Genomic DNA, 16,759 nt, shown 5'->3' with positions numbered 1-16,759 from the left:
GTGGCCGAGTTAACGGAATTCACTGGAGTACAAGGGAAAAAATTGTGGTTGTAAAAAAATAACATGCAAAAAAATCATATATAAGTGTATCATATTCCTTTGCTTACTTTCGGAAACGGTACCTACCGCATTTAAAGCGGTATATTCGTGGGATAGAAAGGCTCTGATTAACTCTAAATAAAATTACACACGTAATATATATCATTCGACGATTTTTGCCGAGAGTTTTTTGTGGATCGAAGTCATTTCATCATTTTTTGCAAGACTGGAATTTTCGGTTGCATTCCATCTGCAGAGATGGATATACAATTCAATGAATAACAATTAATTAATTATTCATTAATATTATTGTTGTATCTCTGGAATTATTCTCCGATTTTTGTATTGGAAATTTTTTTTGAAAAAGAAAAAATATCGGACTTGAAAAAATACTGCCTTCCCAAAAAAATTTAAAAATTCCCGCGTCCCAGGGATTACACATCGCGCGCAGGCTTAGAAATTTCTTGAAATATCGATAATAATTTTCCACCCGTAGAGTATCGCAATTGCAATAAAATATTTATTAAAAAATTTTTTTTTCACCGTCCACCGGTCATTCCAAGCACCAATTATATTTTTAATAAAAAAAAAAGGAACGAATGCAACAAAGAATAAAAAAGACTGGACGCCATTTTGGATACTTTCCCGCAAAAATGTCCGATTCTGTCATGGAAATATTGATGGACACTATTTCATCATTTCCATTTGTCTGATCTGTCTTATCGGACGTTTGGAGAAAAAGTGTGAGTGATAATTTATCTTGATGTGTGTATTGAGAAGTTAGAGTTGTTTGCACGTGATTTAACTCGGAGTTGGGCAAGTAATTATTGCTAATCGACTGGATAATAATCCATAATAATAATACACAAATTTTCAATTTTTTCGACTACTTCAATTGTCACGGAAATAAAATTCCTTTCAATCCTGACACTCAATCCTTTTTAAATAAATATTCCGATGCATTTTGAGTCCCTCCAATCAATCAATTTATTCATGACTTATAAATATTCAATTTCAATCATTACTTGTACCCATTTTACCCCACCTCCTGCCATATGCCGAGTACTCGTATTTAGTGGAATTCTTTAATTATTCAGGGTTAATTATGTGGGTCAGATGAAATTCTTTCTCGATTTTCTCGTTTATAATCGCTGGATTCGAGTTAAATGATAATTCGACTTCAATTCCTGTCTATTCAGTTTTCACTGAATTTTATTTCAAGTGAATTACCATAAACTTCAGTAACTAGAGCTGATTGCGTGATACCGATAATTAATTGTTATCAATCCGTGATTTATAATTGATACTAAGTGACAATTGAAAACAAAAAAATCCAAAAAATCCGGGAGGATCTTCTAAAAATTATTTATCCCACCAAAATCTCATTGAATAACATTTCTAAATATAAACCCCCGTATTTTTATTTCTGTTTCTATATTTTGTTTACAGTCAACAAGATGGCAAAGCAAGAGGTGCCAGCACCGTCCCAGAAATTTAAACTAGTCCCAAAAATAGTTAATGGAGGAATAGCGGGAATTATTGGGGTTTCAGTGGTTTTTCCCCTGGATTTGGTAAAAACCAGACTCCAGAATCAGGTGATTGGGCCCAAGGGAGAGAGAATGTACACCTCAATGTGAGCTACCAGTGATCCATAAGCCTTCCTAATTATTGGACATTTAATTGTTTTTTAATTTTTCCTCAGGTTCGATTGTTTCAAAAAAACGTACAAGGCTGAGGGCTACTTTGGGATGTACAAGGGATCAGGTGTCAATATTCTATTGATCACCCCAGAGAAGGCCATCAAATTAACTGCCAATGACATGTTCAGGCATTATTTATCTCCTGGCCCCGGGTAAATGCTCGTTAAACAACGTCAACAATTTTTTCAATTAATTATCAAAATCAGAAACGATTGATTTCAATTATTTAGTCAACCACTGCCACTGGAACGTGAAATGCTAGCCGGAGGATCAGCTGGTGCTTGTCAAATTGTGATAACAACTCCCATGGAGCTTTTAAAAATTCAAATGCAAGATGCTGGTCGTGTTGCAGCTGCAGCAAAATCTGGTAAAACCAGTCCCAGTAATTAATTCAATTTCTAACCGAGATATCTTATTGGGTTGAATGAATAAATTTTATTTCAGCTGGGAAAACAGTTCCAAAAATATCAGCCTGGTCATTAACCCAGGATTTGTTTAAAAAACGTGGAATTATGGGACTTTATCAGGGGACTGGTGCCACTGCCCTCAGAGATGTCACATTCTCTGTTATTTATTTTCCATTATTCGCACGATTGAATGATCTAGGCCCAAAACGTGAAGATGGATCTTGTAAGTATTCAATAATTAATTGCACCATTCAATAATTCATTCCAATTGAACTGACAATTTTTTCAGCTGTATTTTGGTGTTCATTCTTGGCTGGATGCACAGCAGGTTCCACTGCTGCATTATTAGTCAATCCGTTCGATGTAATTAAAACTAGATTACAAGCTATAAACAAAGCTCCTGGTGAGCCGACGTACAATGGAGTGTTGGATTGTATCCTGTGAGTATTTGGTTCTTGAAAAAAAATTTAATTCATCCATAATTCAATTGTCGATTGATTTTATTTTCAGGACAACGATGAAAAATGAAGGGCCAACAGCATTTTTCAAGGGTGGGGCATGTCGTATGATCGTGATAGCCCCATTATTTGGGATAGCACAGACTGTTTACTACCTCGGTGTCGCTGAAAATCTCCTAGGGATTAAATAAATAAATCAAATCAGCCAGCAGTATTGAATAATTCTCAAACAATCTTGACAATAATGAATATAATACAGTTAACTAGAGACAGTTTATTTTAATGAATGTATATTCGATGGGTCAGTGCTCCAAGGAAATAGTCTTCGTTCTCATTTTGAGATTTCATGCCATCATTAGCCTATTTGAAAATGGCTCTCATTATTTTTGTTTCAGGGAAATTATCTGTTAGTTTCTAGTCAATTCTATATTTTTCATTATTCTATTTTTTAGGTGTTTTTCAGATTTTTTGAAATCATTATTTTTTTATGATGCTGGAGGTGAGAGTTCAACGATTTTATTCATGTGATAATTCAGGCATTATTTCGCTGGAATTGGAGGGACAGTGAATTTTGTTTAACGAGATATTTGTGTAGAAAATAGAGGGAGTCGACTGAATTTATTCGAGAATCTGTAAACGTCCAACGGAATTCGCTGTTGAAACTTTTAGATGATTAAGCTATACCTGGAATTCTCTTAACGTTTAAAATGTGTCAATTGAATTGATAAATATTGATTAATGAGCAATCGAAAGTCAAGAATTTATTGAGAGCATTTCCTGAATTCCTTTTCACTTGTTTTTTTTTTTCGCAGATGTCATAAATAAATAAAAACATCAAATTTCCAGCGCGTGAGAGCACAAGTGGTTCAGTTAATTATTTTCGTCAATTAAAATCATGGATTTTTCGAATATCCCGCCAAAAATTGATAATAAGCCGCCAAAATTGAAACTAGAAAATTACTACAAACCTCGATTGCTCAAGGAGGAAGCGAAACGAGTCCTTGCAATCGATACGGAGAACATGGAGATATTAAAAAGAATTCATATCATCAACCAAACAAAAGTGAGAAAAATATTTGACTACTGAAGTATCAAAATCAATTAATATCTCCGGAACTGAAACAAATAGACAAATTTGTGTCATAACTTTTTGGTAGCTCTTGATTATCTCTACGAAAAAGTCATTATAAAAATTTGAGTATCTCGATTAATTGAGGAGATATATCACCTCATCTCGACTTGCCCCTGCACAGCAGATTGACTTTCACCTGTAATTCTCGTTATTTTCTAATTTTCAATTAATCGGCGTTTAGGGAGAAGTAGACTCTCGCAATTCGAACATCAGAGATTACCCAGTCCCCAATCGAAAAGCAACGCGTATGAAACTCTACAAAGAAAATATTGAAATGTATAAAAAAATAGTAGAGGTAGCTGCCACGTACTCGTTCAACGCTTTAATGAAGGACTGGAAGAAGAATAAACAATTGATGCAAAAAATGCGAAGTTATTTATTAATTTGCTCCTCTGGTGGTCCAGTAAATCAATAATTATTTCAATGAATTAATTATTTCCTGATACAGGCATCCCTCTCCCCGAAAAATGAGAAGACGACCCTCGACAGCGATGGGGAGAAAATCTCAAATGCAAAATGTAGAACTCACTCTCTCGACAATTCCTCCCTCGAGACCTCGATGTTTTTTTGAGATGGAAATACCCAGGACGAATGAAAAACTTGGAAAAATAATTCTAGAACTGTATGACGACGTCGTGCCGCAAACTTGCAAGAATTTTTTATCGTTTTGCGTGGGTTATAATGGATTTACTTACAAAAATACGCCATTCCATCGGATAATTAGAGGGTACATGTGCCAGGGGGGAGACGTGACAAAATTCAATGGAACGGGGGGCACATCCATCTATGGGGATAAATTTAATGACGAGAATTATCATCTCCGTCATAATGCTCCTGGAGTCCTCTCCATGTCCCACGACGAAAAGAATTTTAATGATTCGAAATTCAATCTGAGCTTCAGGATGTTGACAACCCTAGATGGAAAAAATGTTGTGTTCGGAAGAGTTGTCAAAGGACTTGCCAATATTTACCGAGTAATTGTCATCGAATAATTAAATTGAATAAATAAAGTCAGAATTTTAAATTCTGCTTTTCAAATCGTAGATCGAGGGGCAGGGAACGAGAGCTGGAAAACCCATGGAGACGATAATAATATCAAACTGTGGGATTTGTTGAGATAATAAAAAGATCAGTGACTTCCAAGGACGTGATACTTATCTTTACATCGATCAATCCTTACGGTAATTATCTAGCTGATTTTTAACACTTTATAAATTACGAGTGAATTTTTCTTTGTTGCTTGGAGATGGCAGACGATATTTTGCCATTTCTACTTCGGCCTCGGCGAAGCTGTCGACGTGATAGCAAAAGTACTCCGGATTTTTGTAGTCTGTGTTTTTGCTGGCGTTTGGACCAACGGCTGCAAAATACAATAACAATATTTCAACGACTAATAAACTTAAGGATTAATTAATAATTCTTCTAATAAATTTTTTTTTGCGAACGTTTTGAAGGTACAGCTACACATTTTTCACTCAATCCAGGTACATCTGGAATTGAACTTCGCTGATCAGTTTGTCCTGATTTTTCACTGTAGAGTCTCAAAGGCAATGCCCTCGCCTATAATATTAACATCAGCATTAACCGTAAATCATTGTTATTAATCCATAAATCATTTTAATTGGAGAATTTTACGTTTTACCTGACACTTTGACAATTTTGCCACCACTCTCAACATATTTTTAACTCACTCGAATAATCGTTGAGATTTATCAATTTATTACGAGAGCAAAACATGAAAAATCCCATGAACAGCTGATTTCTACAACATAAAGGCTCATCCAAATGATTCACTGCATCACAAGTGCGGGAATATTCGAAATAATAAAACGAAAATTTACCTGAAATAATGGGTTTATATTCAATATTTATATTTTTATATTTATTTGAAAATTAATATAAATTTACAATTTATTTTTCAAGTATAATTAATCGATTATAAAAAAATAATTTTTTATACTCCTTTATAATTTTTTTATCGACGAGAAATAATTTAAATTTTCATAAAACACATTTCCCAGTAAATTGTTAATATTTATGGTTAAAGTTTAAACATTATGTGATGAAGCGCCAGATCGTGATAATTCAATTTATTTTTTCGGAGTGAAAAATAAACATCTGAATTTTTCTATCTCAATATTCGTATTTATTTTTTGAATGGTCGAGCTAATCTAATTATAAGGGTCGATTCCGAGAAAAAATAGTTCCCACGAATCCGGGTCAGTCCTTCACTGGGGACTACCGAATATTATATTCAAGAGGAAAAGAATTGTCTCGAAAATAGAGCGATTCCGAGAAAAAAATAGAGAGAATTAAATGCCAATGAGGTAGCATAAACATTCAAACTTTTTTCTCAATGCACCTGTTATTGTTTTGAAATTTGAGTTAATCTAATTATAAGGGTCGATTCCGAGAAAAAAATAGAGAGAATTAAATGCCAATTTGGTAGTATAAACTTTCAAACTTTTATCTCAACACATCTGTTATTGTTTTGAAATTCGAGTTAATTCAATTTGTCAGCCGAAAGCCAGATGGCGATAATTCGATTTATTTTTTCTAAGAAAAATAAAGACCACCCAGAGCGACGGATTGGAGGGAAAAAAAATTCCATAAATAGAAAAAAATCATTGAAAACGAGTAAATAATATATAAAGTAAATAATATATAACGAATTAATTATAAAATAATAAACTCACTACATTCTGGAAATTTTGGAAGGTATTCTTTGCTGGAAAATTATTCATGCAAAATTTCCATTGAAGTTCTGCATTTTTTTTTAATTGCAATGAGTTCATTTTTGAAGTATAATTGATCGATTATAAAAAAAAAAATTTTTATCCTCCTTTATGATTTTTTTATTGATGAGAAATAATTTGAATTTTCATAAAACCCACTTTCCAGTAAATTGTTAATATTTATGTTTAAACAATATGTGATGAAGCGCCAGATGGTGATAATTAAATTTATTTTTTCGGAGAGAAAATTTTTTTTTTTTTTTCAATTGCAATGAGTGCAATTGACAACAAGGCTGGTACACTGACTAGAGTGGTCTCTTCAAAATCACCCTGTTCATGTGAACCCAGTGACTAGTGTTCGTGGAATGTGACTTGACGTAGCCGGTGTCGGTGTCCTGTTCGTGGATGGCAGAATGTCAACTGCATACCACAAACTGCATCCAAAAACGGTGAGCATTCACAAGAATATTTTTCCCAATAATTTTTATCTGAACTAAAATATAAACATTCACTAGTTCCTCGTGAATATTGTAAATTCCCTTAAAAATCCCCTTTCATCCTCTTTCATCTCAACTTCACTGGAAAATAAAAATCCCAGTGAAAAGGTGAACCTTCAACAGAATTATTTACCCATTCTTTCCTTTTTCCCTTGGAAATATTTTTTAAATAAAAATCATGCTCTATGTGTTGACCTACTATTTACACAAGTGCTGATATGATATGTATTAAATATTGAGTAGTGGGTACCTGTGATAAAAAAATATGTTAAAGCATCGAGAACATGTTTTGTGACACCTTGAGTTTCTGTGAGGTGCTCCAATTCCATTTCTCTTCGTCCGATAAATATTTTGTTTATTTATAAATTTTTTTGAACTCCCCAAATTAATTCACAAGACTCAGAAATCCAATCACGAATTATTCCCAAAAAAAAATTTCCATTTTCTGAATATTTCCCTGAAATATTTACATACCAAAGAATTTGGATTATCAAACATTTTTTTAATGCTGAAATTTCATAAATCGATCGTGAGGTAAAAATTATAGAAATATAAATCGTGTTGATAAAAAAAAAGAATATTGATTTCCTCGAATGACAGATCAACTGACGAAAAACGATAAATGAGGTATAATAAATTGGAGAAAGGTGGTGGATACATAAGAAGGTATTTAAACGGCAACTGACCCCTGAGTATTTCGATCGCTCTGTCCAGAATTGAGTTTATGCTGATTCAGGTCAACTCAGGCACAAGTATCATCTGAATCGTCTAGTTGAGATCCACAGTCACTCAATTGGCACCACCACCACCAAAAAGGCTAATAAATTTCGCCATTTGTCATCCACTCAATTCATCCAGTCAATCTATTTCCATTATTTTTTTATGTCTCAACAAAATATTACTCAGGGGTTCAATGACAGTGCAGACACATTCCACACGTATATAGTGCAGGGGAAAAGGTGAAATTGAACTTGTTTTATTCGTTATGTAATCGCAACCATGTCAATTCAATGAGACTATTGATAATTTTGGTGTTAATTGAAATATTGTGCCGGTACCAATGAAATTCATCCTGAGAAATTATTTTATCGGTTTATTTTTTATTCTAATCGTTACACTGACCCTGTAACTTGTTTATGGCCGGTGAGTTTTACCTCGGTAATTTCTAAAGTGTTGTCTTTTTTTTTTCCTCTATTTTTCCCGGACAATATTGATAACGAGGGTGGGGATAATGGGGGCAACATGTTCGGAATTTTTCTTTCATTTTTTATGTGGTAATTTCTCGATTGGAAGTGAAGGTTTTCGATTTTTTAAACATTCGTTTGAATTTCCCGAATTTTTTTAACTCAATCAGAGTAAATTATTTATGTTGTTGGAGTATTAATTTTTACTATCTGATTTCTTTTTTTTTTTTAACTGGGATAATATTTTAGTGCGGGAAATGAAGGACTTGGTTTTTTAATTTTTTTCGTGCGCTGTCAACAATTCTTTTTTTCTTGTAACTGTGATTGTGCAGTCCCATAAATTCTAGTTATCGATAAGGAAACGGTGATAAATTTTTCACTTTAACGAAGATAGATTGAAATGACAAACAATTTATTAGGAAAAGAATAAAACTTCCCACGTGAATTTTCATTTAATAATCTTCCAAAAATGAAAATAATGTGAATTTTTTTATCAGAGTCACTCACCCAAAAAAAAAAAATTGTAAATAAACCGCAAATACGATTTTTCGATTGACAACGCACGTTCTCCAGCATCGGAGGACTTATCAATTGTTTAAATTTCTCGCAGCGGATAAATCGTGTAAAAAAAAGGCCATAAAAAAATGAGAAACGTAAACCACCGAAGGTTGTAGTATTTTCACAATCCGATAATTTCTCACGTTCCGTAATTTACAATCGTTAAATACAAGATCGAAAGACACTTGTTGCCAGTCGATTTCCGGCTGTGACAGAGTGCAAAGCAGTTGTTATAAATTAAATAAATAAATTCACTGTAATTATTTGAATCAAGGAAGATTGAGGACACTGTCTGGACTGTCTCCCAGCCCTGACAAAAGGCAAATTGAGGTGGTGGATAAATAGGACACTGAGTGGATGAACTGGAGATACCGGAGAGACGTGACAATTCGTTCAGTGAATTATGGCTATCGTTCACAAACGTGAAAATTGTGAGGAAAGTGCTACCGACAGGATCAAGGAATTCTTCTTCAAACGTCTGCCGATACTCTCCTGGCTGCCCAGATATGACTCCGAGAAGGCAATCAGCGATGCCATCGCTGGAATTACTGTGGGACTTACTGTCATGCCCCAGGGACTTGCTTATGCCATTCTAGCTGGACTCGAGCCGCAGGTCAATTATTATTTTCACTTGAGTCTACCCATTCAAAAAATTATACTTCACGTTCAACTGGAGGAATAATTCCTGGAATAATTTTTTGATTTGGATTTCAGTATGGGTTGTACTCCGCATTCATGGGAGCAATTGTTTACGTGGTTTTTGGGTCTTGCAAGGATATTACCATTGGCCCAACAGCTCTCATGGCCATCATGACACATGAATATGTCCAGGGAAAAAGTCCAGACTTTGCAGTTCTTCTCGCCTTTCTCGCTGGTTGTCTCCAGCTCGTCATGGCTTGTCTCCATTTAGGTAAATAAATATTCACTGGGTAAAATTGATGGAGGAATTTGTTTAGGTAATTCTGAATTGTATTCTCTACCCCAGACGTTCTCATCGACTTCATTTCCATCCCAGTGACTGTGGGTTTCACATCAGCAACATCAGTAATTATTGTAGCCTCTCAATTGAAGGGAATGCTGGGCCTAAAAATCACGTCGTCAGGGTTCATCGACACGATCACCAAAGTCCTGAAGAATATCGGTGACACGAATCCCTGGGACGCTGGTATGAGCCTGTCCTGTATAATCTTTCTTCTATCCCTGAGGAAGATGAAGGACATAAAATTTGGATCGCAGAGTGGAAAGCCCTCGAGGGACCGGCGAATTCTGGCTAAAATTATTTGGCTGATATCAACAGCTAGGAATGCCATTGTCGTTGTCGTGTGCTCGACGATAGCCTACAAGATGAACTCGACGACTGGCTCGCCCTTCGTCTTGACAGGACCAGTGAGATCTGGACTTCCACCTTTCAGTCTGCCCCCATTCTCCACGACAACCAACGACAAACAGCTGAACTTCCTGGAGATGTGCAGCGAGCTTGGCCCAGCAATTTTTCTAGTACCAATTATCGGAGTACTGGGTAACGTGGCAATTGCCAAAGCTTTTGCTAATGGTGCCAGCGTTGATGCAACTCAGGAACTACTCACCCTTGGGCTCTGCAATGTCCTCGGATCGTGTGCCAGGGCCATGCCTGTCACTGGATCCTTCAGCAGATCTGCTGTCAATCATGCGAGTGGAGTCAAGACACCCATGTCAGGACTCTACACTGGACTCCTCATAATTCTTGCACTCAGTCTTCTCACACCATATTTTTATTTCATTCCTAAAGCGTCGCTGGCGGCTGTTATAATATGTGCAGTTATCTACATGATTGAGTACGAAGTTGTGAAGCTCATGTGGAAGTCGAGTAAGAAGGACCTGATACCGATGTTCGCCACTTTTTTTTTGTGTCTCGGAATCGGTGTTGAGTATGGTATTCTGGTGGGTGTTGGAATTAATCTCATGTTCCTCCTTTATCCATCAGCCAGGCCCACTATTCACGTTGAAAAATGTGTGACAGAGTCAGGAACAGATTATCTTTTGGTGACACCAGGAAATAGTCTCTACTTCCCAGCTGTTGATTTTATTAAACAATTTGTTGGTCATGCTGGTGTTCGAGAGGGCTCGAGTCAATTGCCAGTTGTGGTTGATTGCAGATACGTACTCGGTGCTGATTTCACTGCTGCCAAGGTAATCCATGGCATAAACAATAATAAATAATAGAACTTATTACTATTTTTATTACTCGAAAGTCCTGGACGGGGGGATTATCACTGGGATTTATGACTCCAGGGAATTGCAGCGCTCATTGATGAGTTTAATATGAGGAAACAGGGACTTTATTTCTTCAATCCACGATCAGATGTTGTCGCTGTATTACGAGGTGCTTGTGGTGAGGATTTTCAACATGTCGCCACACAGGAGGAGCTGTCGTATCTTCTCTATCGAAACCGAGGTGATACCTCTTCTCTTTACTTTCATTTATAATAAAGCTACAGTTATGTAATGATTTGCAATTTACAACTCTTTAAAACCTTCAAGATATTTTTTCAGTGTCGGTACAAATTACATTTTTCATTACAACGATAAATATGGAAAAATATTTTCAATGACAGATAAAATAAACGTTTTCCCGGAGGAATATATATTTTTTTGAATTAACACCATTTATTTCGCGTTTTATTGCACGCGTAAAGTTCGAGAAATCGAAATTCATTTTTTGTGAGAGAAAAAATCCGCGAGTTTCCATAAAAAAAATATGGCGACGGGTTAATTGAGGTGGTATGTGGACAAAAGATAAACAATTGGTGCAATTGATTTTTTAAATTGATATTTTGGAGGATTAAGGGCGGAGTTGAATTTTTTTTTTGCAGACAAATCGTCTCGGCCACTGTCTCTGAGGCGTGATCTCTCCTCCGAGGCCCTGATGAGTCCAGCTATCGAATTAACCCATCGGCCAACCCACACTAATTACCACGAATTGAGTGAAGTAAAGAGAACTTTACTGCCAGCCACTGCCAGCTGAAAAGTCAACGTCAACGTCACTCCATCCACCAGTCGTTGCATTTTTTTCTACCGAGACTTAGAAAATAGATTTTATGAAATGAATCTCACTGAATCCGTCGAAAAACACAAAGATAGAAAACGAAACAGACATTACATCTACAAAAACTAAAACATTACCTGAACAGTATTTTGAAGAGATCGAGATAAACATTGATCGATAACAGATATATCTCTTCAGCAGATTTAGACCTTCTGTTTTGTTACATGACATTTATTATACGGGTCCATGAGGAATTGACTTTACAAAAATATTGAAAAATATAAATATAGAAATATATGAGAGAAAACCTTGAATGTTATCATTTCCTACTTAAATAAATCAACAATAAGAGTTCAATAAAAAATTGCCAAAAAAAATTCCATGTCCCTGCAAAGACCATATCATATATTTTTCCCCGAAATTTCGCTGTCAATGAAAAAAAACATGAAAAATGAGGAGTAATGAGAGAGTAATAACTAGTTAATCACCGGATAACAGCGCAGGAGTGAAATTTGAGGTCATATTGATCTGGCGTCAGCGCAGAGATGTGAAAATCCAAGGGTGGGTTATCTGGTGACCTCCCCTGACAACACGTGGGCCATCCCCAGAAGCCGTTGCGCTGCCAATAGACACATGATCAACAAGTTAAGGCTTCTAATGTCCACTTTATCCCAGAGAGCCCTCTAAACCCCATCCAATGTGCCTCCACCCCCTCCAGCCCCTAAAATGTTTATAAATCGACGTACCCAGTGGTGGAGCTCACATCATCATCCCCAAGTGCTCAAGAAATGGAAAAATCAGTGACAAGGATGATCTCAGTATCAATGTAATGCATACTGTGGTGCATAAGGGAGTGATTATAATTCTAGTGATGTCGGGGACAATAATTCTCACTGGACTCGTAACAAAAACCCGAAAAAACGATATAATCCTCGAGATGATGGCGAATGTCAGCAGAAATATCGATAAACTCGAGGCTGGTATTGACGCTATCAACAGTGAAACTGAAATAGCTAAAACGAGATTTCAAAAATTAATTGGAATTCAGAGAGAGCGTCTGCTCGAGTGCTTTTTTAGAAGAAATGAACGTGAAAAGGACAAGTCCACTTTCACCACATCCAGTCCTGGATTGCCTTGAGGATAAATCCAGTATAATTATGAATCATCATGACAATCATCAAAATATTCACTATTATATCGATTAATGAATAATGCACCGATGAGTACTTTATCCTGTAGATCCAATAATTGAAATTCAAATATTCAGCATTCCACTGCAATTGCCAGAAATATTTATTATGAATATTGACGTATTTTCCTATGCACAGAGACTTCTGAATATTGATAAGGAGATTGATAAGAATTATCGGAGAGGTGGGGCCAATTGATAGACAATCTACATGAAAGTAGAATAAATGAGGAGAATTTGTAAATGGAAGACTGTTTGCGCATTTAATGATGATTATTATGTGATTAATTATTTCCCCCCACTGTTTATCATTATCGTCGGGGGAATGATTAGAATTGCCAAGTTACTTCAGTTGGGAGTGACTGTTCACTGCGGACATATCATAAATTTTATTCGGAGAGAATGGCTTCTTCGAAAGGTTTGATTAATTAATTAATTAATTTTGTGGAATAATTTTATTGAATGGGGGATATTTGTCAGAGTGCAGGGGGTGTGGTCCGGGATACAGGAGTCCTCTGGCTGCGATGAGAGAGGGATCGAGAGAGAAAATTATCTACGTCGTATGTCCTCACACCGATTCAACGAAACCAGATGTTCTTGCCACTGTCGATGTCGATCCAGACAGCTCCACTTATTGCCAAGTACTTCCTCAATATAATTGTTAATGAAACTAATAATTGAATAATTATAAAAACGAAAAATTCAGATACTGAAATTTTTACGGTTCCATTTTTACTGAAAATCTCGAAATCTAAGAGAGATTACGAAATTTTCGTTGATACCTTTTTTGCAGAGTTGATTGGGATCTACAAAAAATGTTATGATGAAAATTTGAGTATTTTTACTGGTTTCGGAGATATTCGTGATTAATTCACTGGGATTTCAGACGTGATCGCTACGTCATCGTTTTGCACGGGGGATTATTTAAACAAATCTGTTTGCAGATTATTCATAAGCTGAGGATGCCTTACGTGGGTGATGAACTCCATCATTCGGGTTGGAACGTGTGCAGCAGCTGTTTCGAGAGCAAGAAGAAGAGGAATATATTGGTTTTACCCGCTTTGATGTCCGATAGGATTTATTTCGTGGATACGAAAGAAGAGAGAAAGCCTGTGATAAAGAAAGTAATTATTTTCACAATGAAATAATCGATTGGTACCACGATTATTCCGGAAATAATTGTAATGATTATTTTATTAGGTACTGTGGCCTGAGGCGATGCATAAACAGGGATTATCCACTCCCCATACATCTCATTGTGCCCCCACGGGGGAGATAATCATATCGACGATGGGGAAACCAAATGGCGATGGATTGGGTGATTTTTTTCGAGTTGACAGTGAAACACTTCTAGTCAATGGGACGTGGACGAAGGGTGAGAAAGCCCAATTTGGATACGACTTCTGGTACCAGCCCCATCACGACACCCTCGTATCAACAGAATGGGGTGTCCCAAGAGTCTTCAAGAGGGGATGGGCTAATGGAGATGGTGATAATCCTCGTAAGTGTGGGAATCATTATAAAACACGATGTAATAACAAATTATAGAATATCTGTTATTAAATATTTTAATTGTCACTCCAGTGGTTTATGGAAGAAGTTTAAACATCTTCTCCTGGAGTAAACAAACCCTGGAGCAAGTTATTAATCTTGGGGATGAGGGGGTCGCACCCCTGGAGATAAGATTTTTGCATGAACCGACTTCTGGTGAGGGGTACGTCGGCTGTGCCGTTTCTTCAAATATTTTTCGCTTTTTCAAAAAGGAAGATGGAAAGTGGGATGCGGAAAAGGTCATCGATGTACCTGCGAAGAAAGTCCAAGGATGGCTGACACCTTATATGAATGGTCAATTTTTGAATATATTTTGAATATTTTATTTCAGGATTTTTTTTTTTTGTTTTCGGTGGAGGGGAAATTTCAGCGTTATTTTTTAATGGCCATTTTTCAAACTTCAGGGATGATAACGGATATATTGATAAGTCTGGATGACAAGTACTTGTACTTCAATAATTGGCTCCATGGGGATGTGCGTCAGTATGACATAACGGATCGCAGAAAGCCAAAATTAGTTGGACAAGTGTTTCTCGGTGGATCGATTCTCTCAGACTCGAAAGTTCGTGTAATTGATGATAAGGAATTGACAGCCCAGCCAGATCCGGTGGTTATCAAAGGGCGTAGGTTGTATGGATCTCCTCAAATGTTACAGCTGAGCCTCGATGGACGGAGACTTTATGTCACCACTTCCATTTTCAAACCCTGGGACATTCAATTCTACCCCGAGCACGTCAAGTAATTATCCCCCTTCCCAATCAATATTTATCAAATAATTTTTTTCCGGGAGATCTCATTTTTTTTTTACCTAGAAACGGATCGACGATGATGAAAATTGATGTTGACTTGGAAAATGGAGGAATGACGCTGGATGAAAATTTTTTGATTGATTTTGGAGCTGATAAGGATGACGTCCTTTTAGCGCACGAGATGAGGCAAGAATTTTTATTAATAATTTTAATGAATGGGTAAAAAAAAATTTGTTTCTTGTAGATATCCTGGTGGGGACTGCACCTCAGACATCTGGCTTCCGGAGACCCATTGAAATTCTGAATACCATGTACCGAATAAAAACCTGAATAAATCCTTGAAAATATTTTATTGCCTTTTTTTCTGTACAACCACTTGATGTCTCCTCTCGTTGCTTCAACAATCGCCGGAAGCGAGTGAAAGTGAACAATACGTTCACTCGATAGAGACAGACCCCCTAATTATCCTCTCCCCTTTCTTTATTATTATCGAATCGAAGTACATGAAATTCTCATGAAATTACATAACACGGGGATTATATAAAAACGGGGATTGACTCAAAAAAATAATCAGAGTTCAGAATTCGATATTAATATATAAGTCTACCTCGACAATAATTTAATTCCCTGAATTTTCAGGATGAATGAGAAATGCAGGAATTATTAATTTCAATTGGAGAATCTTTGGGGAATTTGGAAATTTTTGTCATTTTTAATCCCGAATTTCAAAAAATCCCGCCGACGCTCCCCCACTTCAAGATGGCGGAGGAGTGGGAGAAGTGGAGAGTCGATTGTCGAATGGTCTGTTGCGATCGGCGCGATCTCGTTTCAGTCTCGAGATATTTAGTTTTAGTCTCGCCGAAGCCATCGTCGCGTGTGTCCGCGATGTACAACAATAAATAAATCAAGCTTAATCACTCCAAACTAGTCTCCGGGGCCAATTGAAGCACCCCCACACCAATCCCCCCCTCAAAAAAAAAAACCAAGTCAATAAAGCCCCAACTAAAAATAAAATAATCATCATCTCCGACTCATCCAGTAAAAATCCGTAACGCGAGTGATCATCATATGTTATCACCTCCACCAAGTGATGATTCCCACCTAGACCCCCGATAAAGTGCCAAAAAAAAATCATCGACAAAATTGGATACCGCAAAATGGTAAATCCTGAAATTTATCCAGTAATTTAAACATTTACATAATTCGGATGCATTCACCTCTGCCTGGAGAGTCAGTAAAAATAATATTGAATTGTGCATTGAGGATTTTCTCTTACCTGAATAGTGAGGAATTGGAATAGGTGCGTGATGGAAGGGTCTGTCCCTCGGAAATCAAAGGGACGAGCAGGTAAAACCGCTACCTGGGGGACGAGGTCGGAGTACCTGCGGGCGAATGACATATCGCGTCAAGTGGAATCTCTCATAAACAACCGTTTTCTTTTACCTCCCTCCAGATGACCCCCCCAGGTACCCCACCCCCTCTCCACTCTTTCTCCCCGTTTTACCCCTCGCAATCCGCCCCCCATCCGCCTCCCA

At 36.8% G+C, this 16,759-nt stretch overlaps 6 protein-coding genes across 8 annotated transcripts in view; 5 read left to right on the top strand and 1 right to left on the bottom strand.

The window, feature by feature from the left end:
• Positions 1-678: 678 nt before the first annotated feature.
• On the top strand, positions 679-2,809 carry LOC105271293 (mitochondrial glutamate carrier 1-like). 2 transcript variants are annotated; one of them, XM_011312756.1, is made up of 7 exons: positions 679-782; positions 1,489-1,672; positions 1,742-1,891; positions 1,970-2,106; positions 2,184-2,369; positions 2,436-2,586; positions 2,657-2,809. In XM_011312756.1, exons 2-7 carry the CDS (start codon positions 1,497-1,499, stop codon positions 2,793-2,795), a joined length of 939 nt encoding a protein of 312 aa, XP_011311058.1. In that variant the 5' UTR covers positions 679-782; positions 1,489-1,496; the 3' UTR covers positions 2,796-2,809. The 2 variants fall into 2 exon arrangements, with proteins under 2 accessions (XP_011311058.1, XP_011311057.1); XM_011312755.1 differs by having other exon boundaries at positions 703-859.
• Positions 2,810-2,817: 8 nt separating this feature from the next.
• LOC105271291 (peptidyl-prolyl cis-trans isomerase) lies at positions 2,818-4,949 on the top strand. The gene is made up of 4 exons (XM_011312752.1): positions 2,818-3,667; positions 3,918-4,108; positions 4,185-4,710; positions 4,781-4,949. The coding sequence occupies exons 1-4, from the start codon at positions 3,500-3,502 to the stop codon at positions 4,850-4,852; spliced, it is 957 nt and encodes a 318-aa protein (XP_011311054.1). The 5' UTR covers positions 2,818-3,499; the 3' UTR covers positions 4,853-4,949.
• On the bottom strand, positions 4,870-5,507 carry LOC105271292 (NADH:ubiquinone oxidoreductase subunit V3). The gene is made up of 3 exons (XM_011312753.1): positions 5,379-5,507; positions 5,182-5,296; positions 4,870-5,096 (listed from the first exon to the last, which is right to left on the bottom strand). Exons 1-3 carry the CDS (start codon positions 5,412-5,414, stop codon positions 4,945-4,947), a joined length of 303 nt encoding a protein of 100 aa, XP_011311055.1. The 5' UTR covers positions 5,415-5,507; the 3' UTR covers positions 4,870-4,944.
• Positions 5,508-6,808: 1,301 nt separating this feature from the next.
• On the top strand, positions 6,809-12,096 carry LOC105271289 (sodium-independent sulfate anion transporter). Of its 2 annotated transcripts, none has more exons than XM_011312750.1 (6): positions 6,809-6,920; positions 8,989-9,323; positions 9,425-9,620; positions 9,696-10,879; positions 10,982-11,144; positions 11,563-12,096. In XM_011312750.1, exons 2-6 carry the CDS (start codon positions 9,114-9,116, stop codon positions 11,712-11,714), a joined length of 1,905 nt encoding a protein of 634 aa, XP_011311052.1. In that variant the 5' UTR covers positions 6,809-6,920; positions 8,989-9,113; the 3' UTR covers positions 11,715-12,096. The 2 variants fall into 2 exon arrangements, with proteins under 2 accessions (XP_011311052.1, XP_011311053.1); XM_011312751.1 differs by having other exon boundaries at positions 8,985-9,323.
• A 1,141-nt stretch (positions 12,097-13,237) lies between these two features.
• On the top strand, positions 13,238-15,572 carry LOC105271288 (selenium-binding protein 1-A). The gene is made up of 8 exons (XM_011312749.1): positions 13,238-13,342; positions 13,405-13,565; positions 13,869-14,048; positions 14,125-14,425; positions 14,509-14,769; positions 14,880-15,213; positions 15,288-15,410; positions 15,469-15,572. Exons 1-8 carry the CDS (start codon positions 13,327-13,329, stop codon positions 15,518-15,520), a joined length of 1,428 nt encoding a protein of 475 aa, XP_011311051.1. The 5' UTR covers positions 13,238-13,326; the 3' UTR covers positions 15,521-15,572.
• Positions 15,573-16,057: 485 nt separating this feature from the next.
• Arl4 (ADP ribosylation factor-like 4) overlaps positions 16,058-16,759 on the top strand; it is a 7,891-nt gene continuing 7,189 nt past the window's right edge. Inside the window, exon 1 of the mRNA XM_011312746.1 lies at positions 16,058-16,384. The gene's annotated coding sequence lies outside the window, so the exon portion shown is untranslated. The remainder of the gene's footprint in view (positions 16,385-16,759) is intronic.

Source organism: Fopius arisanus, unplaced genomic scaffold (assembly GCF_000806365.1).
Source record: "Fopius arisanus strain USDA-PBARC FA_bdor unplaced genomic scaffold, ASM80636v1 scaffold00106, whole genome shotgun sequence".
NCBI classification, from domain to species: domain Eukaryota; kingdom Metazoa; phylum Arthropoda; class Insecta; order Hymenoptera; family Braconidae; genus Fopius; species Fopius arisanus.
This window is presented reverse-complemented; position numbering and strand designations above follow the sequence as displayed.

Coding starts and splice junctions, on each gene's coding strand:
- LOC105271293 (XM_011312756.1), top strand. CDS start 1,497: ATGGCAAAGCAAGAGGTGCCAGCACCGTCCCAGAAATTTAAACTAGTC. Junction 1,673..1,741: donor GAGAGAATGTACACCTCAAT/GTGAGCTACCAG, acceptor ATTTTTCCTCAG/GTTCGATTGTTTCAAAAAAA. Junction 2,587..2,656: donor GGAGTGTTGGATTGTATCCT/GTGAGTATTTGG, acceptor TTTTATTTTCAG/GACAACGATGAAAAATGAAG.
- LOC105271291 (XM_011312752.1), top strand. CDS start 3,500: ATGGATTTTTCGAATATCCCGCCAAAAATTGATAATAAGCCGCCAAAA. Junction 3,668..3,917: donor ATATCATCAACCAAACAAAA/GTGAGAAAAATA, acceptor ATCGGCGTTTAG/GGAGAAGTAGACTCTCGCAA. Junction 4,711..4,780: donor GACTTGCCAATATTTACCGA/GTAATTGTCATC, acceptor TTCAAATCGTAG/ATCGAGGGGCAGGGAACGAG.
- LOC105271292 (XM_011312753.1), bottom strand. CDS start 5,414: ATGTTGAGAGTGGTGGCAAAATTGTCAAAGTGTCAG. Junction 5,297..5,378: donor CAAAATTGTCAAAGTGTCAG/GTAAAACGTAAA, acceptor TTAATATTATAG/GCGAGGGCATTGCCTTTGAG. Junction 5,097..5,181: donor TGTAGCTGTACCTTCAAAAC/GTTCGCAAAAAA, acceptor TGTATTTTGCAG/CCGTTGGTCCAAACGCCAGC.
- LOC105271289 (XM_011312750.1), top strand. CDS start 9,114: ATGGCTATCGTTCACAAACGTGAAAATTGTGAGGAAAGTGCTACCGAC. Junction 9,324..9,424: donor TAGCTGGACTCGAGCCGCAG/GTCAATTATTAT, acceptor TTTGGATTTCAG/TATGGGTTGTACTCCGCATT. Junction 9,621..9,695: donor CATGGCTTGTCTCCATTTAG/GTAAATAAATAT, acceptor TCTCTACCCCAG/ACGTTCTCATCGACTTCATT.
- LOC105271288 (XM_011312749.1), top strand. Junction 14,426..14,508: donor TGGAGATGGTGATAATCCTC/GTAAGTGTGGGA, acceptor TTGTCACTCCAG/TGGTTTATGGAAGAAGTTTA. Junction 15,214..15,287: donor TTCTACCCCGAGCACGTCAA/GTAATTATCCCC, acceptor TTTTTTACCTAG/AAACGGATCGACGATGATGA.